Source organism: Podarcis gaigeae (genome assembly GCF_964106915.1).
Source record: "Podarcis gaigeae genome assembly, chromosome: 5".
Classification (NCBI taxonomy): Eukaryota; Metazoa; Chordata; class Lepidosauria; order Squamata; family Lacertidae; genus Podarcis; species Podarcis gaigeae.
The window spans coordinates 88,608,737-88,633,705 of record NC_139681.1 but is presented as its reverse complement, the minus strand read 5'-3'; the positions used below and the strand labels follow the sequence as shown (position 1 = coordinate 88,633,705).

The following is a 24,969-nucleotide window of genomic DNA, read 5'->3' as shown; positions in this document are numbered from 1 at the left end:
TGCAAAGAAACAAAATCAATACATAATTTTCTTTAAGAGAGAGGTGGTGAAGCAATTACACAGGATAACATGAGAATATGTACATTTGGAAGCCTAATGAGAAAAACGTCAATCTTTCAGTCCCACAAACAAAAAACCAAACCTAGCAATGCCACTTAACGTGCAATTCAAAGTATATCTACTAGAACCACAGCACTGAATTGATTAAATCAACTAGGCTGATTGATTAAAAATGGTAAGACTAAAAATATGTCCTGAATTAATCAGTTGGCGGATTCTAAAAAAAATAATCTGTCATTTTCTTGTCTGTGTCACTTCCGCTTCATAGAATAATAGAGTTGGAGAGGACCCTGATGATCATCTACTCCAACCCTCTGAAAAACAGGGACATGAAATTGTCCCATGCAGGGATCAAACCTGCAACCTTGCCATTATCAGCACCATGCTCTAACCAACTGAGCCATCCAGGCTGTCTTTCATTCATTCATTCAAAACATTTTGAACCCTTCCTTCACCAACACATGATATCAGGGTATGACAAAAATAATAATTATTAAAAAACAACAACAACAGAATATGTTGTCAAGGCAAGCACAGGTAAAAGGAGCAAGTCTAAACCAAACTGAAAAAGCTAAACAACCAGCTGTCGGCCAAAGTAACAGAGGCTGGAATCCAAATATCATCACTATTTTATGCTGGGCTTTTGAGAGTAGAGGCAGGATTGAGCAGAGGCATTCCTCAACTTAAGCAGCTCAGCCTCCTGATGCCAACACTGCCAGTGCAGAACACTCCTACATATGTAAGGGGACCTACATACAAACTGAGACATGCTTCTCCACCCACAGAGGCCCAGGACCCTCACATGAACTGTATTTTTGTATATATGGAAGGCCCTTTCCTCCCTCAATTATGCTAGACCCTCCAAATGTCCCCATTTCCCAGGGACAGTCCCAGATTTACAGAAGCTGTCCCGGTTTCTGATTTGATCCCGGATGTCCCACTTTTACTTAGGACACCCCTATTTTATCAGAGAAATGTGTGAGGATATGTTAAAGGTAAAGGGATCCCTGACCATTAGGTCCAGTCATGACCGACTCTGGGGTTGCAGCGCTCATCTCGCTTTATTGGCCGAGGGAGCCAGCGTACAGCTTCCGGGTCATGTGGCCAGCATGGCTAAGCTGCTCCTGGCGAATGAGAGCAGTGCACGGAAACGCGGTTTACCTTCCTGCCAGAGAGGTACCTTTTTATCTACTTGCACTTTGATGTGCTTTCGAACTGCTAGGTTGACAGGAGCTGGGACAGAGCAACGGGAGTTCACCCCGTCGTGGGGATTCGAACCGCCGACCTTCTGATCGGCAAGTCCTAGGCTCTGTGGTTTAACCCACAGCGTCACCCGCGTCCCTTGAGGATATGTTAGGACATCCCTATTTTCATCAGAGAAATGAAGCAAGAGTGAAGAGGCAGGAAAACTATGTTGAAGCTGTGATTCTAAACTCCCTTACTAGTTAAGTCGCACAAAGCACAGTGGGAATTACTTCTGAGTAAGTATGTATGCAACCATGCTGTAGTCATGGTTTGCCTGGTGCAGATGTAATACATAGCTTTGGTTTGATGATTCATGGTTGGTAACATTTTTAAATTTATCCTGCTTTTGGTATTCTTCCATAATGCTTGCTTATGGTTAAGGAAACTAAACCATGAGCAGCTTTATGATTTCTCCTCCTCCTCCTCCTCCAATACATCTTGCTTGTAGTCTCTTCCTTTGAAGAAGGGATCCTGACTGAAAGGCCAATGAAGATCTCTGCAAACCTCGCAATTTATCTGATGCCAAAAGCAGCAGGTCCAGTTCATCACACATTTATGCCATCAACTAAATAGCTGGAAGTAAATTTGGCATTAAGATGATAAACATGGTTATTAGAGAAGAAGAGCAATTCCTTCAGCCGTCAGTTCCCCAGTGCTAATTAATCTCCGATTTGTCATAAAGACTCCTTAAAAAAAAAAAAAAAAGATCTGAGTATCTCATGAATCAGCACATTTTGAACTTGCTGAGCATTTCACAGCCAGTGCTATATGACAGAAGACAAGGTCAAGTAGTAAAGTGAATTAAATGTTATCTTTTCTCCTTGGAGACTATGATATAAACTATCTGGCAGAGAAATGACTCAACAAACTCCCAAGCAGTTTTTTTGATTCACTTCCCTTACAGATACTATATATTGGAAGGGGGTGGGGGAGAGAAACCAACCTATAACTGAATGCTGCCGAAAATAAGCGACACAAACAACTTCTGAACAGAGAAATCTTGACTGCCTTAGAAATAAAAGACATGCTTAGGAAATTAGTGTGTGTGTGTGTGTGTGTGTGTGTGTGTGTGTATAGCAGTGCTTTTCTAGGACAGACAAAGGTTGATAGCTTTATGGGAAAGGTTTCTCATAACACAAGCACAATAACCTGAGAAGGAATGCCATAAGCGACGTATTACTAGTAAAGATGTTATTCTAACCTAATCTAAAAGATTATGTGAAGCTATACTTGGAAATTAAGGGACGCGGGTGGCGCTGTGGGTTAAACCACAGAGCCTAGGACTTGCCAATCAGAAGGTCGGCGGTTCAAATCCCCGTGATGGGGTGGGCTCCCGTTGCTCGGTCCCTGCTCCTGCCAACCTAGCAGTTCGAAAGCACATCAAAGTGGAAGTAGATAAATAGGTACCACTCAGGTGGGAAGGTGAACGGTGTTTTCATGCACTGCTCTGGTTTGCCAGAGTGGCTTAGTCATGCTAGCCACATGACCTGGAAGCTGTACGCCGGCTCCCTCGGCCAATAAAGCGAGATGAGCACCGCAACCCCAGAGTCAGCCACGACTGGACCTAATGGTCAGAGGTCCCTTTACCCTTTATCCTTTGTACTTGGAAATTATGCTAGTACTTTACATGTCCCCAACGTAGCTCAGTTGGTTAGAACATGGTGTTGATAACACCAAGGTTGCAGGTTCGATCCCCGTAAGGGACAGCTGCATATTTGGGTTGGACTAAATGACCCACAGTTTCCCTTCCTGAATCTATGGACTGTTCTTTGAATCCCACATCAACCTATAGGATGGCCCAGACTGCAATGATTAACTTGGATACAGGAATTAAAAATGTCGAGATTTGTAAGTACATTTCCATCTTTGTTTTCCAGAACAGAAGCAGGACAGCAGATATTCTCATAAGGAACCTGTTAGAAATAGTCATGGTGACATTTATGATTTCTTAATGCTGCAGTCCTATACACTGGACTTTTTGGACTGCTGTATCTGAAGGCAGTGGAAGAGGTTCATAGCCTCAGAGATGGAGGCCATACCTGCCTCAACATGGCTCCCTACGTAATGATGATAGAGCAGTGTTTTCCAACCTTTTTTGGGCAAAGGCACACTTGTTTCATGAAAAAAATCTCGAGGCACACCACCATTAGAAAATGTTTAAAAAATTAACTCTATGCCTATATTGACTATATATAAAGTAACTCTCTTTAATAGGAATCAAATAAACACAAAGAAAGTATTTTATAATTACTTTATTATGAAATAGTAAGTAAACAGAAATATGAAAAATTATAAAATACTTTATTCAGTGCGCCTTTTGTCCCTCTCCTCGAAATGCTCCAACTCAATGTTCCTCCGCGGGCTGGCCATTGGAGAGCCGTGTCGCCCACACCGCAGCCCAATACAATATGAACCCTCCCCTCGCAAGCGGCAACCCCTCCACACTCCCCAACTTAAGCCTCCACACGCGCCCTGCCCAAAGAGATGCCCGCCCGCGCGCGAGGGGATCCTTTACCTCAGCATCCCGCAAAAAAAAAAAAAAGAGGGCGGGAGACTGCGGTCCCTCAGAGGCTGGGCGTTAGGAAGAAGCAGCCGCCTTCATCCAAGCAGGAGCAGCAGCAGCTGTAGCTGTAGTAGCGCCAAGCTGTGCTGGGGACTCCGTGCCCATGAGGGGAGGGAGGGGAGAGAGAGGAGAGGCAGCAGGTCGCCCTCTTAAGTCACGCGCGTGCAGGCACCACCACGCATCCCTCGCGCCCTCTCGCAGAGCCCCTGCTCAGCACCTCCCGCCTCGGGGATGCCCGTCATGAGCCGCTGAGAGGCCGCCAAGCCTCCAGGCTGCTCCCATTCAGCCTTAGGCGCGCGCCCGCCTCGGGAAAAGCGGTGCTGGGAGGCAGAGAGAGAGAGAGAGAGGACGCCGCTGGCCGCGTCCCACCCTCAGTCAGTCGGCTCGGAGCTACTGAGGAGAGGGAGGTGGGGACGACGGCGCGTTTGTTCCGCTCGGGGCCAGCGCGCCCCCGCCCCCCTCTCCAGAATCCCCAACTAAATACGATGCGCTAAGGGAGGGGGGAGAACCCACCCAAAAAGAGGACGCCTTTCTGCAGGGCGCCTAAGGCCTCTCGCCGCCCGACTCGCCCGCCTCCCTCCCACGGCACACCAGGCAATGTCTCGCGGCACACTAGTGTGCCGCGGAACACCGGTTGGGAAACACTGTGATAGAGCTCTGATGTTGGCAGAAGCAAAAAAAGGAGTCTGCTAGTAAGGCATGGTTTTGAAGCATCCCTAGATTGCCTTCTTCTATGACTCCTGGAGAATGGTGCCACATATGCTACCTACACAGGTGAGCTGGTTCAAGGAGGACCCCCAATGGGATGGAAACTCAGTAGCCCCCCCCCCCAAAAAAAAACTTGGTTTAGAAAAGAAAACAATGATAGGTGGCAAAAAGGATTTATCAACTTCACTTAAGTTCAAATATCTCTCATCGCTAAAACTGCAGATATCATGGAAGTTGCAAATGCTATCAGCCTACTGAATCAATAGATCACATCGTTGCAGGTAGCCTAACACTGTGAAAAATCCATAATTAGAGAAGCACAACCATATGACAACTGATGTTTTGTAGGAAATTGACCAGACAACGGGCTTGTGGTTTATAATGTTATTAATCCGTTATTAAAATGTGGCACCAGAAGGTCCTGCAGAGCAACGAGCCACCGGCAAAGGGAAACTGTATTAAATGTTATGGAATGTTATATCTCGTATCATTCTAATAATGTCTAAAAGATCAATGTCGGTCCAGCCAATGTAATTTTGAAACTGCATGCCCTCACTGTAAATACACAGCAGATTTCTAAGCAACTGATTTGAGTTGACAAACCAATGAAAACTGCTAAGAGAAAAGACTGGAATATGCTTGTAAAAGTAAAGATAAAGGGACCCCTGATCATTAGGTCCAGTCGTGACCAACTCTGGGGTTGCGCTGCTCATATCACTTTATTGGCCGAGGGAGCCGGCGTACAGCTTCCATGTCATGTGGCCAGCATAACTAAGCTGCTTCTGGTGAACCAGAGCAGCACACGGAAATGCTGTTTACCTTCCCGCTGGAGCGGTACCTATTTATCTACTTGCACTTTGACGTGCTTTCGAACTGCTAGGTTGGCAGGAGCAGGGACCGAGCAATGCGAGCCCACCCCATCGTGGGGATTCAAACTGCCAACCTTCTGATCGGCAAGTTCTAGGCTCTGTGGTTTAACCCACAGTGCCACCCGCGTCCCTGGAATATGCTTGTACTTCTCTCTAAATATTCCCAGTTCTGTATCCCAAACATGTATTAGGCTGCAGGATAGGTTGTTGCTATAGGCTGAAGCCACAGCCTCCATTTTACTGTGGTTGGTTGTGGGCCTGACTGGCATCTTCATGATGCAGGGGGTGGGGCTCAGGAGTTTATTTAAGCCCATATTCCTTCTTCTGCCTTATCTGGCTCCCTCCTTATCTCATAGTGTGACTGGTATGGTTACTTTGAGGTTGAGCCTGTGGCTGTTTTGCTGCCTCCCCTCCCCCCCCCCCGCTCCATTTCTGTGTCTTATTTCAGATCTTGGCTGGGGGGGACCAACATTCTGACTCAGTGCTGCTTTGGAACATAGATCTGATGTATGCATGTGTACGCCCACCTACTGTTATTCCAAAAAATACATACATTTGCATGCATATTCCTGCTTAAAAGAGCTACCCATTTTCAATGCAAGTCCCCAATAAATGAATGAATTCCACACCTGGATGTTACCACACATGGACCTCTGCTGCAATGAAAGACTAAAGGAGCCTGTCTGGTGTAGACCTCAGTCATGCTCCTTACTGTGTAACCTTGCTTCAGCCCCAATCACCATCTCTCAACGATTTTTGTTAGAATATAATGTGAGGTTCCTGGGAAGCAGCCGCTGGATGCAAATGTAAATCATTCCTAGTCTAGTCCAAGCTCCTATCTTCTTATTGATGAAACACTTTGAAAACCAAGCATTCATATGAAATGTCTGGAGGGCTTAATCTCTGTAACTTTCTCCTTGAACAGCGCATTGCACAGTGCAGTAATCAGTGCATTGTTACCTTTGCATCCTATTCAGGACCTAGATAATACACACCAATACACACTGATTGCTATTTCATTATGTCTGGCATTTAACGGAGGACTGCAGCATAAGAGGAACACAACAGGCTGCTGAAGACACGTCAAGTTCTAGCAATGATTACTGACCTTTCATGTACATAATGAGTTTGGATCCAAATCATTTAGATACATAGCACAGTTTTCAGAGCCAAAAACAATATTTGAAACCTAGATGGTTTCTATTCAAAACAAAGTCTTTCGCTCACCCACCACCTTTGAACTGGAAAATGAGAGTATTTTCTTTGGCTGGTGGAGCAACTCAGAGTAAATTTAACTGCAAAATCCAACATTTCTGCTATTTTATAATTGCTTCTGTGGACTGAACACAATGGACACAATCCAGCCGTACTGTTTAGTGACCATTTTTGTTGTTGTTTAGTCATTTAGTCATGTCCGACTCTTCGTGACCCCATGGACCAGAGCACGCCAGGCACTCCTGTCTTCCACTGCCTCCCGCAGTTTGGTCAGACTCATGTTTGTAGCTTCGAGAGCACTGTCCAAACACATACCCCTTCATGGATCACTGCCTTGCTGTGGCGAAGGGGCTTGAATAATGAGCTATGCCGTGCAGGGCCACCCAAGATGGAGAGGTCATAGTGGAGAGTTTTGACCAAATGTGATCCACCTGGAGCAGGAACCGGCAAGCCACTCCAGTATCCCTGCCAAGAAAACTCCATGGACAAAGACAACAAGTGACCATTTTAGGAGTGCCCAATTGATTCTCAGTCACTGACAACCGGGTCCTTTTGGACCTGGAAGAGGGCAAAACGGGAGTGGGAAATGGGGTGGAATGGGGCAGAATGGGGTGGGGCAGGGCAAAATGGGGCAGGGTGCACTTATGGGTGCTCCACCAATGTGTGTGGGGGCCGGGAATGGAACCCCCCCCACTGCCGGTTCCTTCAAGTCCTACTGATGTTGATGGGAAGGTTCAGCACTTGTTCAAGGTTGCAACCTTATACCTGCTTACCCGAGAGTAAGATCCATGGAAATAAATGAGTATACATGTCTTGCCCTGTAAATTTCTCCCACTGAAATCAAAGTGAGTTCAAGGTGCTTAAAGATGGATGAACAGGGGGCCTTCTTGGTAGTGGTGCCTGCCCTATGGAATGCCCTCTCATCACATGCCGAAGAGATAAGCAATTATATGACTTTCCATAGACAGCTGAAGGCAGCCCTTTATTGGAAAGTTGTTAATGCCTGGTGTTTTTATTGTGTTTTTATATTCTATTGGAAGCTGCCCAGAGTGGCTGGGGCAACAAGTAATAAATAAAACAAGTTAACATAAACAGCAGCAGCACAATCTATCCAGTTCCCAAACAGTACTTGCATACAAGTTGATCACAATGAAAAATTGTCTGCAAGAATTCAAGCATTTTTGAAAAATTACTGGGAATATAACAATGCAATCTATCCTAATAAGAAGTTCATGCATATTTATCAGCATTTGCTAAAGTTAGTTGGATAATGCATTCTGGAGGCCTAAACTACTTGACTCACAATGCAATGGTGACTAATACTTAATCTAATGCTTTATATCAATTCATATTTTTCCCCTTCAGGACTAAGGCCCATATATATTTAAATGCACACACACATACAGTTGCTGTCTGCTGCTCTCCTGTATCAGAAAAGTTCCCAACTTCCAGTTTCATTTCCAGGTCAATTCAAAGTGAGTGTTCTTTCCTTCAAAGCCCTAAATGTCTTGGGACTGGATATCTAATGTAGGGATGTAGGACCTGAATATTGTTGCATTCCAGTTCCCATCAGCCCGAGATGGCATAGTCTAAGTTCAGGCATGATGGGAGTTATAGTCCAACAACATCTGAAAGAGCACAGATTCATCTTCCCTAATCTAAATGAATGTCTTGGTCTATTTTATTTTTGTTTTTAAGTTGTAATCATTCATCTTGTTTTTACTATTGCTTGTAAGGCGCTCTGAGCCCGGCCTTGGCTGGGAAGGGCGGGGTATTTTTATTTGCCACGTGAGTTTAATGTTGTCATAATAACAGCGGTGTATATACCTCCCGATGCAAATACTACTACAGCTATGGGTCACCTGCTAACTGCTATTAGCAAACAGCAGCGGGCCCACCCGGATGGAGCATTTGTGGTTGCTGGTGATTTCAATCGAGCTGATTTAAGGACTGTGCTTCCTAAGTTCCACCAGTATGTTGATTGTCCCACTAGGGGGGGAAATACCCTAGACCGAGTATATAGTAACATCATGCATGGATACAAGACCAAGCCCTTGCCCAATTTGGGACAGTCAGACCACATATCCTTACTTATGATACCATCATATAGACCTCTCGTACGCAGAATTAGACCATCAACTAGAGAGATACGAGTGTGGCCAGCAGGTGCATCCGAGCAACTTCAAGATTGCTTTCGGAACACTGAATGGTCACTTTTTGTGGAGAATAATGTGGACACATACGCTTCAATAGTACTGTTCTATGTCAAAAGCTGCATTGATGTCGTTACTACCACCAAACAAATACGGGTGTTTCCTAACAACAAGCCCTGGCTAAACAGGGATGTGTATCTTCTGTTAAAGGCAAGAAATGCTGCTTTTCACTCTGGCGATGCGCAACAGTATAGAGAAGCTAGAGCCAAACTGAAAAAGGGCATTAGGGATGCCAAAGCTATGTACTGCCGGAGGATCGAAAAGCATTTTGAGAGCTCCGACCCTCGTCGAGTATGGCAAGGCCTGCGACAAATTACAGGGCAAAATATTAAAAACGAACTGGCTAGCAGCAGTGCGCACCTGGCTGATCAGCTGAATCAATTCTTCAGTCGTTTTGAGGTGGGAACTGGAACCACCGTCACTACAGCATTGGCTACCAGCACATCATCAGAAACTATTACTGATAAACAACCATTTTTATTACAGACCTCCGACGTACAACGTGCTTTTCGGAGCATTAATATTAGGAAGGCAGCTGGACCGGATGGAATTATGGGACGAGTTATTAGGGACTGTGCTGCAGAATTAGCTGGTGTATTTACGGACATTTTTAATCTATCCCTGTTGCAGGGTTCTGTCCCTACCTGCCTGAAGACATCGATTATAGTGCCAGTCCCTAAACAGTCAGTGGTGGTATCTCTCAATGACTACAGACCAATAGCCCTAACATCTGTCGTTATGAAATGCTTTGAGAGATTGGTGCTAGATTATATTAAGGCTGGTCTTCCATCCACTCTAGACCCGTTCCAGTTTGCATACAGAAGAAATAGATCTACTGATGATGCTATTTCCATCGCTGTCCATACTGTACTGAGTCATCTAGAACGACAGGGAACCTACGCAAGGCTGTTGTTTGTGGACTACAGTTCTGCCTTTAATACAATTCTACCAGACAGGTTATTCCTTAAAATGACCAATTTGGGTATACATCAGAAGATCTGTTTGTGGGTAAGGAATTTCCTGACCGATAGGCCGCAGACAGTGAGAATGGGACCTTACTATTCTTCTACTCTAGTATTAAGCACAGGAGCCCCTCAGGGGTGTGTGTTAAGCCCCTTTCTCTATTCCCTGTACACATTTGATTGCACCCCACTGTATAAGTCCAACACAATCATCAAATTTGCGGATGATACAACAGTGGTGGGGCTCATTAGTGAGAATGATGAGGCTGCTTATAGGAAAGAAGTACAGGGGTTAATTCAATGGTGTAAAGAAAATAATCTTATGCTTAACACCAAAAAAACCAAAGAACTCATAATTGATTTTAGGAGAAAGAAAAGTGTATTTTTACCATTGCACATAAATGGCGAGGAGGTGAAGAGGGTTGGTAGTTTTAAATACCTGGGCATTTACATCTCTGAGGACCTCTCATGGACTGCAAATATTAATATGGTTGTGAGGAAGGTGCAGGGGAGGTTGTATTTCCTGAGAATGCTCAGGGGATTGAATCTATCTCAGCACCTACTTCTGTCCTATTATCACAGTACCATTGAGAGTGTCTTAACCTATAGTATATTATCGTGGTATGGGAGCAGCTCTGAAATGGATAAAAAAGCTTTACAGAGAATAATTAAAATTGCCCAGAATGTTATTGGGCTCCAACTACCAACCCTGGATGAGATCTTCACGTCTCGCAGCTTGAAGAAGTCACACAATATCCTGAGAGATCCCACCCATCCTGCTCACAACCTCTTTGAACTGTTGCCTTCGGGCAGAAGATACAGGACAATGAAAACACGAACCACACGCCTTCTGAATAGTTTCTATCCAAGAGCTCTGATTGCACTAAATAATGATCTCAGGGCCAGTTGTAAGAAATAGCAAGCAGTGAGTAGTAAGGAATGAGATAGGTTTTAGGTTATGCTATGCTTCTAATAGGTTATGTTATATTCTGGATTATGTTATGTTCTAATAGATTATGTCTGAATAGGATGAGAGTGTTGGAGATACGTGCAAATGTGTATGTGAATCCGGTCTTGGGTGCTTGATTTTCGTTGTTGTGTATACTGTGTATATACGGACAATGACAATAAATTTATCTAAATCTAAATCTAAATCTAAATATTGATTATTATTAATTATTAATAATAATTATTATTAAGCCAAATCTTCAGTAGAAGCCCTGCATTGAATTGGGTTGGATGTGAGTACGGGGCCTACGTGGTGGTGATGCCAAGTTCAGGAATTCATTTTCTAAGATTACTCTGCGATGCCTGGTTAATTTTCTCACTTTCTGGCATTTCATCAGAGAACTCTAGGGATTTGGATTGATTTACCTGCTGCTATCATTGCAATGTTACTAACGCCTTGGTTACTTTTTAAAAAGTATTGGATTTTGAAAGATGGTTCCCTTTTAGGAATGGAAAGTTCAATTCCCTCTCGAATTCACATGTTCATCTATGATAAACCAGCTCTGAAACTTAACTACCAAAGTGAGTGTTTTGAGCAGCAAGTCATAGTTATGACTGCTTCGCACTTAAACAAAAAGTAATGATAGTTGTTTTTTTGGTGAAGTCTATCTTGTTTATTCCAGGTTTGATTGTTAGAGATATAATTTTCCAGTCCTAGTTTTTCTTCTATGTCTGCTTTTCCTGGCTGAATTTGTTCTGGTCTCCTGCTTAAATGGTTTTGGTTGGCTCTCCTGGACAACAGTACTTTTGTTTTAAATTGTTTTTTTATCTCCTGTTCACTCTATTCCTTAGTTCAATTCAGGTTTATTAACAGTCCACAGAGAGCAAATATTTGATTCCATACGATGAAGGGAAAACTCTAAAATACTATCTGTCAGTTTTGGCTCCAGTTTCTCATATTCCTAGTCTTCGGTTTGCTACATTTCCACTTGAAGTTACAATACATGTATGTGTGTTGTTTGTTTGTGTGAAGTGCCCGCTAATATCCATTAGCATTTTTGTGTGCGATTTTGCCTAATAAACACACCTGTACATTTAATTCAGCCAAATTTGCAGTGAAGGCTACTTAACTTAGACAAAGCCATGTGACCTCCATTGAGATCTTCAGACTCTGCTTTTTTATGTATATTTCTTGTACAGGTCAATTTTTTATCATTACATATGATTTTTATGTATTATTTATGTCCATATGTTTCTGTTTGGCATTATTTTGCCTTAATAATAAATCTGAATTTGAGATATTATATTGGGGAAATGCTTGCCAAAATTTGTATTTTTTTAAATGTTATATTTTGCTAATAGACACATTTTTAGGTCCAATTTCCCTAATATATGCATTTGGAAGGAGGGGGGAATTGGAGAACTATATCACAAAATTCAGAGAAGTTTGAATTTTGAAGGATAGCTACATTTCAGCTTGGCTGTTGTTTTGGGAAATGCAAGTTAGGGAGGTTTGTATGAAAATGGAAAACAAACCCAATTTCTCCCCATCTCTACAAAATACAATTGACTCCCTAGGAGCCTCCACAGGGCTTAATCTGCACTGATACTACCCAAACTATCCAAGGCCCTAGGGTTATAATGAATTAATAATAATAATAATAATAATAATAATAATAATAATAATAATACCACCTTTATTGTCATTGTACAACCTGTGTTGTACAATTTCATTAATTTACTATAAATTAAACGAGCCTCCCCCCAAAAAAACCCCAATCAGTCTCATTGCACTCTGTGTGCTTATCGAACAACACACCACCTCGCAAGTCAATTTCGCTATGTTATTTTCCGTTCAACAGCCTAACAGCCCATGGATAGAAGCTATTTTTTAGCCTGTTGGTATGGCTGATTATACTTCTATATCTCCTGCCCGAGGGTAGAAGATTAAAAAGGTGATGGCCAGGGTGTGAGTCATCCCTGAGAATTTTTCTCGCTCTCCTAAGGCAATGATCCCTTGCGATGTCATCTAGCTGACTCAAGGGACAGCCCATGATATCATGTGCTGTGTTCACCACCCTCTGTAGAGACTTTCTGTCCGTGGCTGTCAAGCCAGCATACCACACTGTGATACAATATGAAAGGACACTTTCTACTGTGGACCAGTAAAAGGAGTTCATCAATTGTTGTTTAACATTATTCTTTTGCAAAAATACTCATTGTCTGCAATGACGTTTTAGATATATTGGGTAGTATCCGAGTAGCTCATTTAGTCAGCGCAAGGATTTCCATTTGTGCAACAGATCTTCCTCCTCTCCTTTCCCTGTGTGCCCCCTGAGCCCTCACCAAATCTGCTCTGGAGTGTTGGGGGGGGGCAGAAATGATTTAGAAAGAAAGGACCAATGACACCATGTTATGATATTGTAATTTTCCCAGGAGCATCTTTGCTTTTCATTCCAAAGCTGACCGACCAAGAAGGATTGCAGAAATCTCCCCCTTGCCTCCCCTCTCCTGGAATCAATGGAAATCGTCAGGCTGAATGGCAGCACTGGTGATACTTTCTGGATTCCCCCAGAGTTCTTAACCGGCTATTCCTTTTTGTGCTATATTCCTTTCCATCACAGTACTGAGTTTCAGTGGCAGAGACACCCACAGTGTATCAATGCAGCTGGAAGCCTCAGATTTTGGAGAGAGTCCAACAGAGCTGGTAAGATCCCAAAAGCTCGAGGTTAGACAGGCAATGTGTTATGCTGAGCTTCACCTCAGGGCATGTCTGAATCTCCAATAGGACAAGTAATGATGTCTGAGATTGAGACTGAGATTTCTGATCTCAGATCACATGACAATAGGAGACAGCCATCTCCAGCTACTACTGCTCTCAGTTCAGTTCATTTCATTTTTTTTCCTCTGGCTCTGGCTCTTTGCCCTTTCCCTCCTTGTAATATCTTCTGCTGCAAACTTTGTAAAATGATGCCACAGGAGACTGAAGTGTGGAGCACACAGATTTTGCTTAACACTGTGCAACTCTTAGTACAGCCGCTGTAAAGCAGCATCTGTCAGAGGCTGCAGTTCTCTTCAGAAAAATCAGGGTTCTAAAGGACACAGCTACCTGCCTAAGTTTCCAGAAAAGCACCCCGTTGCATAGATTTTCCCAGCCTGGCATGAACCAGGAATGATGCCAGAGACACTAACAATCAGATGATTGCCAGGGCTTGTAAACTGGATGGGCTGGTCTGACTCAGTGTAAAGTATCTGACTCTCAGGCTAACTGGACCTAATGCCAAAGGCCACAATATAGACAGGTTCAATCATTTAACTGAAAGCACCCCACAGCAGGGGTGGGCAAGGGTGCTCAAACAAGGCCCGCCTCCAACATCCCTGTGCACACTGGAGCCAGCTTTCCTATAAATGAGCAGGAAAAGTTCTGGAGGGAGACTTTTGTTCATATTTGCTTGAATATGAGTACAGCCCTCTATGCAATCAGGGTCTTAATTTTATCACAGTTCCAGTTACGCAGGCAGTTCTAGGTGTGTTCAAGCAAACCTGAGTAAAATCTCCATGCAGGCCTTCCCTAATCAATGCAGGCACATCAGGGACTAAGAGCAGCTGAAGGTGGGATGAACAGGTGAGGCCAACATTTGTCAAAGGGCTTTCATTGGGACAGAGCTTGAATGCCCCCACACTTGCTTTTAAACATTGCATTTTCAGGAGAATGTATGAACAGAGTTCAGGTGATATCTAATATAACATGTACAGTGGTACCTTGGTTACAGATGCTTCAGGCTGCAGATGCTTCAGGTTACAGACTCCGCTACCTTGGGTTAGGAACTTTGCTTCAGAATGAGAACAGAAATCGCACGGCAGTGGTGCAGCAGCAGCAGGAGGCCCCATTAGCTAAATTGGTACCTCAGGTTAAGAACGGTTTCAGGTTAAGAATGGACCTCCAGAACGAATTAAGTTTGTAACCAGAGGTACCACTGTATACAGTGAAGCCTCGGGTGACATTGCCTCCGGCTTACGTCACCCAAGGCTTGTGACCGGCGCAAACCCAGAAGTACCGGAATGGGTTACTTCTGGGTTTGCGCCATTCACACATGCACAGAAGTGCTAAATAGCGCCGTGTGCATGCGCAGATGTGACGCTTTGGGTTGTGGCATTTTCGGGTTGCGGCTGGGCCTCTGGAATGGATCCCCGCTGTAACCTGAGGTTCCACTGTACTCAGAAGCAAGTCACATTGTGTTCAAATGGGTTAAAAGGTAAAATATTCCTGGATAGTTAAGTCCAGTCAAAGGCAACTATGGGGTTGTGGCACTCATCTCACTTTCAGGCGGAGCAAGTCGGCGTTTGTCTGCAGACAGCTTTCCAGGTCATGTGGCCAGCATGACTAAACCACTTTTACCTCAACAGGACACCGTGACAGAAACCAGAAACCAGTACCTATTTATCTACTTGCAGTGGCGTGCTTTCAAACTGCTAGGTTGGAAGCTGGGACAGAGCAACAGGAGCTCACCCCATCATGGGGATTCAAACTGCTGACCTTTGGATCGGCAAGCCCAAGAGGCTAAGTGGTTTAGACCACAGTGCCACTTGTTTACACCCAGGTCAGTGTGCACAGGTATTATAACCCATCCCCCAAGCTTGTGTTTTAAACCAGCTGTAAATGGGTTTATCTTATCTTCTTCACTCTTAGTGCTGTTTTCTTAAAACAAATTTCTCCCGGAAGCACAGTATGCATCAAACTTTTTTCAGCATCCACCTTGTCATCAAACTGAAATGTGTTAAACATTTATTTTGCCTTTGCAAAAAGAGAAAGAGAAAAGGAGCTAGCCAGTCACACTGCGTCATAATCCTGTGAGAAAAACTGGGAACGGAACACAGGTAACGAAAATAAAGCCAAAAACCGCAGGAGGCGATTGCTGCAAAGAACCAATTAAATACAACTTTAGGTGAGCGAGTCACAACAAGGTGTCATCATAATGGTTGCAATTTGAAAACCAGGAAAAAAGGAACAATTCATTAGGGTAAAATTGCATTCATGCCACAGCTTACCTTATACAGCAAAGGCAAACGTCCTAGCTTCAGAAGCGCAATTTTCCTGGAGACATTTGCAGTATTTTGGATCCTGAGCAAATCTTCTGCAGTCCCGTACTGCACATCAAAGACTTCAGCCTGTATAAACAGAAATAGATGCTATTTATTAGTGTATTCTTTCTCAACACGTTGAGGATCAGACAGATGGTCGCTACCAAGAGGCAATTCACAAGCAGTATAGGGTGGCAATCATGTTATTACACAGTGACAATCATATTTGCTGTTTGATTTACATGTGGCTAAACACGCCTACATGGTATCTGCACCAGTCCGTAGGTGTTTGCAAACACAAATCTTTCATTTGTATGTGCTACATTTATATAAGTATAGACAAAGAGCCTAAATATAGATAAGCAGCCAAAACGTAATGTGTGTAGCAGCGTTCAGAGAGAAGTAGTGGTGTCATTAACCACAAACTTGGGGGGAGCAAAATCTTGGGTGCCACCCTGCCCTTAGCAGTAAAGACACTTGTGCTCACTGGTGTCTGTCTGCTGCCTTGGATTATACAGTCATACCTCGGGTTACAGAAAACGCTTCAGCTTGTGTTTTTTCGGGTTACAGACCCACCGAAACCTGGAAGTACCGGAATGGGTTACTTCAGGGTTTCGGCGGTCGCGCATGCACAGAAACACTAAATTGAGCTTTGCGCATGTGCAGAAGTGCTGAATCGCAACCTGCACATGTGCAGGCGCGCCACTGCAGGTTGGCAACACTGTGGGTTGCGAACATGCATCCCGCACGGATCACGTTCACAAACCGAGCGTCCACTGTGGTACTCATCTGACCTCAGTATTTGCCTGCATGACAGTCTAAAGAAGTCTAAAGCCAGCAGTAGTTCTTTACCTAGCCTGCCAGCTGTGTTTTGTCATAGCAACTTAACAACTTGGACCAGTTTACCTATGAGATCACCTTGCACCACATGTGCCCATTTGACCACTTCGATTGGCGAAATTGGCACAACTGCAAGTGCCACATAATACCTGTTCCACATATATCAGAACACAATCATTTAATGTGGCAGAACATACACTTTGGAATTCCCTGCCTATTGAGATCAAGTCGGTTCCTTTACTGTACTATTTTCGGTGCCTTCTAAAAACATTCCTACTTGGCCTACCAAGATGCTGAAAAATGCTGGTGTGGAAAACTGATTTCAAGGAGGAGTAGGATATTGTTAGAATGGGAAACCAAAGATGAAAAGTTTAAATCTGCTGTGACCCATTGGGTTAGGGATGTGGAGCATAACATAGAATTAGAATCATGGGGAAAGTTATGGAAATCCGGGTTGAAATTCACAGCATGTTCTACCCTGAGGGAAAACTTTATGAAAATGATGTGTAGATGGGACCTAAGAAAAAGTAAATTAGCCAAAATGTATAAATCAACGTCAAATATTTTATCACATGTGGTGGACATGTAAGTAGCTAAGGACTTTGGGGAGATGATTTATAATGAGTTGAAATAGATATTTAAGGTAATTTTCCCAAGACTGGAAGATTTTTTTACTAGGGATAACTAGAGCAGAAAATCGTGTCCTCCCTAAAAGGTGAGACCTGGAGACTGTGGGTGGGTCTATTGGACAGCCACAACACCCGGTTGGTAGGTCCCTCATTGCTGGGTTTAATCTGGCCAATGGGGTGCAGTCTAAATCGAGCGAGGGACCTATATATACCGATGCACGTGTCCCAGAGCTTCCTCTTCCAGGTTGTGCATCGGAAGACCCGCCCACCTCTCCCTAATTTTAGGGCATTTTGCGATTGACCTTGCTATGCTGTTGTGCGTTGTCTGTCATTGGGACGGGCACGGCAGGAATTTTCCCCACTCGGCTGATTGGCTGTTGCCATTTGGGTTTCGTCACAACTTGCAAGGTTGCGGATAGGCTCTGGTTCATATGATAGGGATGGGAGAACGGTCTCGCCATCCCTATGTGAAAGGTATTCCATTAAAGGAATCCAGGGACTCAACTTGTTTGGTCAACCATCGAAAGGGGATTGTGCCCATGCCTGAGTCCAGGGGAGCATCTGGGGAGTGAATAGAGTCTGCTCCCAGGCTTTTTACCTGCCTCAGGTGTTCACCCTTGGCTGACCTGTGATAGAGCTCTGGGTCAGTGCTACCTGCAAGGGTGTAGGGAGCTAGTAGAACCAGAGCCTATGCAACCACTCACTTTTCTGTAATCAATCAAGTTGTGGCCTAAATTCTGCCAAAAAAACAAAACTAAAATTGGAGTCAAATGTGTCTTTATTTAGGGGAAGGTCTCTGGGTCTGAAAACGCAAAACAGATAAATCTATTTCTTTATGCAACCACGGCAGCATGAATGGCAGCTGAGTTTACAAGTTATGGTAAAAGTTTCTAAACACACTGTGTGAGCTTGGAGCGGTCAAACTCAGACAGCCTCTCTGATCAAGTTCACTTAGTGGAAGAGAAGAAACAGTGGAAAGAAGGTGAATGAAAGAACTTTCTCAACTGTCCATCACCAGACATGAGGGAGCGTGACCTGGTCAGGTCTAGAAACAACAGCATACTCTGTGGTCTTAACCCCTTTATGCATTTAAATAGAGTTAAACATGCTAGCTGTATGAAACTGCATTTCCTACAAAACGGGCTGCTGCCATGATTTCCAAAGAAGCAGACTCTAGTAATTGAATGCTTATGCTGCAGTGAATGTTTTAGTCCTTAAGGTACAGTACAAGATTTTTGTTGCATTCATCTAGTGCCCCTTTCAGTACATTGGTAGGTGTGAGAAAACAAGGACTGATATTTCTGGTCCTTAAACGATTCTCAGGTGGGTTGTGGTGGAAAAACCTAAAAATGCATATGTATGATGCAAGTGTTTCCTGGAGACAGGATGTTATTCCTGTTAATAATGTATTCCACACTTACAGTACACATGGTGCTAATGCACTTTTGTAGTGTGTGTACTTTTGTACAATAAAATAAAATAATCCAACCATAATGAATGGAGTGGATTCTGTAATGCTTTTAGCTTTCACTTCTCCTGATGTTAAAATGGTATAATCCTGATCTTTATACATTCTGAATATGAAAGCAGAATCGCTGGTGGTAAAGTATAGATAAACTGCTTTCCTTGAGGGGGAAAATAATGCTATTTGAAAAACAAAGAGGAACACAGCCTTTTATCAGCTGCAGAAAAAAGAACACTTGTGTGTTTGCTTTAGATATGCCAAGGTAAATCCTCTTATACCTAAAACTGTGGCGCTGCTAAACACTTTGATTCATCCATTCAAATGGGGTGCTTACTCTCTAAAATGCAATCTGTGGACTGAAAAGCATATGTATCTCCAGCGAAATCCAGCTTTGCACTAGATGGAATGAATAAATGGCATTCTTAGAATCAGAACAACAAAAGCTTTGATCAGAAATGCATTAATAGGGGTGCTCCCATACTTTTCTGAATATATCGCTAGGGCACCTTTATAAAAATATTTTATTGCATCCTTCCATGTAATTTCAGAACCCTTGGGATTGGTCTGATTTCTGCTAGGAGTGCTATTGCTCCCTACATCTTGACTCAGGTTCAAAGTTCCTCTCCAGGAAAACAAAATTGCTAATTGTTAACAATATTGTCTCATAATCTCCCTCCTCCATGTAGTGTGCATGAAGAAGATGGAGACATGCTATTGGGTACCAAAGAGGAGGCAGAACTGCTGAACACCAACTTTGCCTCTGTCTTCACTCAAAAGGAAAATAGTGCTCAACCTGGTGATAACAGAATAAATGATTTAAGGAGAAAGCTATAGCCCAAGATAGGAAAAGCGGTGGTAAGGGAGTACCTAGCTATTTAAAAGAATTCAAATCTGCAGGGCCTGATGAGCTACACCCAAGGATATTAAAGGAGCTTGTGGGTGCCATCCCACAGCCTCTGTCTATAATCTTTGAAAATTCTTGGAGAACAAGTAAGGTTCCTGCAGACTGGAGATGGGCAGGTGTTGACTCCATCTTAAAAAACTGGGGGAAATAAGACCCGGGTATCTACTGAACGATGAGCTTGACGTCGATACCAGGAAAGATCCTAGAACAGATAATTCAATAGTTGGTATGCAACAGTGGAGGAATGGCAGATGAAGATGATGGACTTTTGGGAGCTAGCCGACCTGACTGGAAGAGTCCACGACCAGAAGGAGGAGGAGTACCAAGAGGAATGGAAGAAATTCAAAGACTACTTAGCTAAATATGTTAAGATACCTTAAATAGAATTACTTGGAGTATCAGATAGGCCTAGGATTTAAATATGTGATGTTGTAGAATACTACGTTAAAAGTTAAAATGAAAAGAAAGAAAGAAGCTGATTGACCAAGTAAATTTTATGTGAAAATAGTTTTGGAAAACTGCTACAATGATTTATATGGAAACTCAGCCAGGGAGACTCGAGGAAGTCACCCAACAATGTTAACAAAAGTGGAATTATTACAGTTAGGATAAATGTCCGTTTGTGTTTTTTTATGCTTTCTTTTTATGTTTGTGGATTTGTTTGTTAGAAATTTGGAAAACTAATATTTTTTTTTGGAAAATAAATAAATAAATAGTTGGTATGTGAGTACTTAGAAAAAAGAATGCTGCAATTACTAAGACCCAGCATGGGTTTCTCAAAAAAACAAGTCATATCAGACAAATCTCATTTCTTTTTCTTTTTTTGATAGAGTTACAAGTTTAGTGAATCAGGTGAATGCTGTGAATGTAGTGTATCTTAATTTCAGTAAGGCTTTTTCAAAGTCCCCCATGATATTCATCTGGAGAAGCTGGTAAAAGGTGGACTGGATGAGATAACTGTTCATTGGATTTGTAGCTGATTGAGTGAGCAAACCTAAAGAGCACTCATTAATGGTTCGTCATCATCCTAGTGGGGACGCAGGTGGCGCTGTGGGTTAAAGCCTCAGCGCCTAGGACTTGCCGATCAAAAGGTCGGCGGTTCGAATCCCTGCGGCGGGGTGCGCTCCCGCTGCTCGGTCCCAGCGCCTGCCAACCTAGCAGTTCGAAAGCACCTCCGGGTGCAAGTAGATAAATAGGGACCGCTTACCAGCGGGAAGGTAAACGGCGTTTCCGTGTGCGGCTCTGGCTCGCCAGATGCAGCTTTGTCACGCTGGCCACGTGACCCGGAAGTGTCTCCGGACAGCGCTGGCCCCTGGCCTCTTAAGTGAGATGGGCGCACAACCCCAGAGTCTGTCAAGACTGGCCCGTACGGGCAGGGGTACCTTTACCTTTTACCTTTATCATCCTAGTAAAAAGTGACAAGTGGGATGACACAGGGTTCTTTCCTGGGCCCATTGTTGTTCAACATCTTTCTAAATGACTTGGAGGAAGGAATTGAAGGAATGTGCATCAAATTTGCAGATGACAGCAAAGTGGGAGGCATAGCTAATGTTGCAGAAGACAGAATCGGGATTCACTATTATCTTAAGAGATAGGAGAACTGGGTCTGACTGAGCAAAATGAATTTCAATATGAACAAATGTAAGGTTCCGCATTTAGGCAGGAAGAACCAGATGCACAAATATAAGATGGGGCACACCAGGCTTGCCAGTAATGCATGTGAAAATGATCTAGGGGTCTTAGTAAAGGTAAAGGGACTCCTGACCATTAAGTCGAGTCAGGAATGATTCTGGGGTTGCAGCGCTCATCTCACTTTATTGGCCGAGGGAACTGGCGTACAGGTCATGTGGCCAGCATGACTAAGCCGCTTCTGGCGAACCAGAGCAGCACATGGAAATGCTGTTTACCTTCCCACTGGAGTGGTACCTATTTATCTACTTGCACTTTGACATGCTTTCAAACTGCTAGGTTGGCAGGAGCAGGGACCGAGCAACGGGAGCTCACCCCGTTGCAGGGATTCGAACTGCCGACCTTCTGATCGGCAAGTCCCAGGCTCTGTTGTTTAGAGCACAGTGCCACCCACGTCCCCTAAGGGTCTTAGTAGATCACAAATTAAACATGAGCCAGCAGTGTGACACAGCAAAAAAAAAAAAAAAAGAGAGAGAGAGAGAGTTAAGGCTATTCTAGGCTGCATCAACAGAAGTATAGTGCCCTAATCAAGTCATAGTACCACTATTCTTCCTCAGTCAGACCACACCTGGAGTCCCACCACAGTTTTAGAAGGCTATTGACGAACTGGAATGTATGCAAAAGAGGGTGACCAAGTTGATTGAAGGTCTGCAATACAACTTAATTGATATGCTAGTGCAAGCATTAGCACTTGTGAAATGGGTTTTCCTCTATGTGCACTCCATGCCATCCCCAATTTTTATCCATTGATTGCTTTCTCCTCCAAGAATTTGTCCAGTCCTCTTTTAAAGTCATTCCAAGTTGGTGGCCATCACTCTTTCTTCTGGGAGTGAGTGACTTCTCTTAACTATTTGCTGCATGAAGTACCCCCCCCCCCACATCCTGAATCATTTTGATAAAATTCTATCATGCCTTTCCTCTAGACTAAAAAGTCCAAAATGTGGCAACCTTTCTTCACAGGCGAGTTGCAAGATTCAAACCAGGAGCTCATATATTCAGCTTCAGTCTTAAAGGCACCATACAGTACAAAGTGGTGAAATTTGCTGGGGGGTGAAGAAAATCTGCAATGCTCTTTGCACTGAAATATGTCTGGGACTTGATGAAGTGTGCTATTATGACAGTCATTTGAAGGCACTTGCTATTTTGAATCCACCAAGTTTATTTACTGGCTGATTTTGTCTCCTATTTTACCTGATCTTGAAAATCAATGCGCTTATGATTTCATCGGGGGCAGGGGGGGCTGACAAAGTTCTGGCACAGAAATTTGTGTTTCTATTTAAACTGGAGCATTTTCCTGAGTCTCCTCCCGCCCCATCCTCCACTGCTCTCCCTCAGCTATTAATGTACATTTCAGAGGCTCCTATCCTTTCAGAGGTTAAACCTAATATGTCTGAGATTGCCATGCTCTTTGTTTCACAGGATCTGACAGAACTCATTGAAAGCTTGGGGAAATATATTTACATTTTCTTTAATATTTGACACAATGCAAAGCTTTATCCTTAGAGGAAAAAACTACAGAAGAGGAAAAAACCCCATAAAAAGAGTCGTTAGCAAATAAATATATCTGAAGTAAAATGTAAATGGTGCCAAAAATGTAAAGGAAACAGCAAAAGCAATCCCCCCCCCCCACACACAGGCAAAGTCTTATTGGGCTTTATATCTCCTAGATAACAAACCTGGCCATTTTTCATTGGACTAGAAGCTGCTAGAAAAGGAAGAATTGGTTCTCTATTATCTTTCACTTTATCCTCTCCCCTAAAACAAGAAGGCGCCTAAACTTACCATGTTGGATATATACATCTCATTAATGGACTTTAACATTTTACTTTTTTACAGATAAGCAACAATGGAGATTAACCACCTCTATATAATATTTAAATCGGCATGTTCCTATAGAGTGAGGGCTTTGGTCTCCTCTTAATGTGATCGTCCATCTCCAGATTCTCTCTCTGCTTCCACTGTGTTTCACTTCCATGCGAATGTACACAACACAACACACACCCCTCCAACTGGGCAAGCAAAAGGAAACATTCCATTCAGGAAACATTCCATTCAGGGAAAAGCACCACGGAGTGTCACAAGGGTTGGATGGAGAGACCATTCAATTTATGGACCAGAGTTCCATGAGCCCATTTGGTGTTAGTGCTAACAGCTAAGATGTCTCATTTTGGTATGAAAAGGTCTTAAGGCCAGTGCTGAGCAGGAATCCATGGTATGGTGAGAGGTATGGTGATGTGGTCTCCATGGTTACTGCTTTGGTAGGTGCAGGGAAAAAAATGCAGCTGTTTGTTTTTACCATAAAGAAAACTAGGGCTATTCTGTTTCCATTCCAAATTAATTTCTGCAATGTTCAATTGGAAACCCCTCTCTGGAAATGGCTACCCAATGCATGCCTTTCATTATGGACTCATTTTTGAAGCTGCAAGAAGTTTATTTTTTAAGAGTTTGGCTCTGTTTGCTTTTTGTTAAACATGATGCAAAATACCACACAAAGTATGCACTTCTGGCAATGTGATGAAAGATATCGTTGAAAAGTTGTGTTGCAGAAAATTCAGTACTCATTTTTAGAGGGAAATGCTTTCTATACTGGGAGTCTGGAGAAAAGAAAGATGTTCTAAACTCCCTTCCTATTGAGTTATAATTCATGAGGCTTTCTAGTCACAAACACAACGCATCAAGAAGTAATTCTTTTCCCTCCCACAGACCTGAAATATGATGAATCATCTATTTTAATGTGCATTTCACAAGCAACAGGGCCATGATCTGCGAAATCATACACTGACCCCACCTGTTATTATAATGGGGTAAACACTGTCACTTTCCCAGCCTACAGCAAATTACACAGAGGTAGCAAAAGTGGGTCATCCATCACTGGCACTAAGTTTGTTTTCAAAGAGAAGATTTCATATACCATGCCTGCCGTTCAGACTGTTACTAGAAAGCACAAATTGGGAGATTCAGGTACAATGTGGCCACAAGATGAATGGACATGACAGGCTTTCAAAGAAGCAGAGTGCGGCTGTTCTACAAATAACATTGTCAGAAACCAAAGCAGTCCTGCCGTGAGTGTCTGGCAGTGAGCCACATTTTGTACAGCCATTAATAGCTCTTTCTGCTGGTAGTTCAAGTGAAGAAAAAGACAACAGCAATGGGGATAAATCAGTTACATGCAACTGGATGTGTGTCTGTGTGTGTGTGTGTGTGTGTGTGTGTGTGCATTTGTGTATGTCTGTGTCTAGGTTAGAGTCAGTGTGGTTGTGGTTAGAGTGTTAGACTAGGGCCTGAGAGACCAGAGTTCAAACCTTTACTCATTGAGTGAAACTCACTGGATGACCTTGGGCTAGTCATTGTCTCTCAGCCTAACCTACCTTGCATAGAATCATAGAACCAGAAAATTGTAGCAATGGAAGGGACCCCAAGAGCTCCCTAATCTAAGCTCCTGCAATGCAGGAATCACAGCTAAAGAATCAATGGCAGATAGCCATCCAATCTCTGTTTAAAAACCTCCAGTGAAGGAGAGTCCACCAGCTGTTGATGCTGCCATGATACATGATACAAGGATTGCAAATTATATGCA

At 43.3% G+C, this 24,969-nt stretch overlaps 1 protein-coding gene across 5 annotated transcripts in view; it reads right to left on the bottom strand.

Moving 5' to 3' along the window:
- Positions 1 to 24,969, bottom strand: part of NAALADL2 (N-acetylated alpha-linked acidic dipeptidase like 2) — a 797,888-nt gene that overhangs the window by 308,847 nt on the left and 464,072 nt on the right. For all 5 annotated transcript variants that reach the window (XM_083739414.1, XM_083739413.1, XM_083739415.1 and 2 more), the window contains one exon: positions 15,833 to 15,952. In XM_083739414.1, the coding sequence (XP_083595540.1) occupies positions 15,833 to 15,952 (120 nt within the window). The remainder of the gene's footprint in view (positions 1 to 15,832; positions 15,953 to 24,969) is intronic.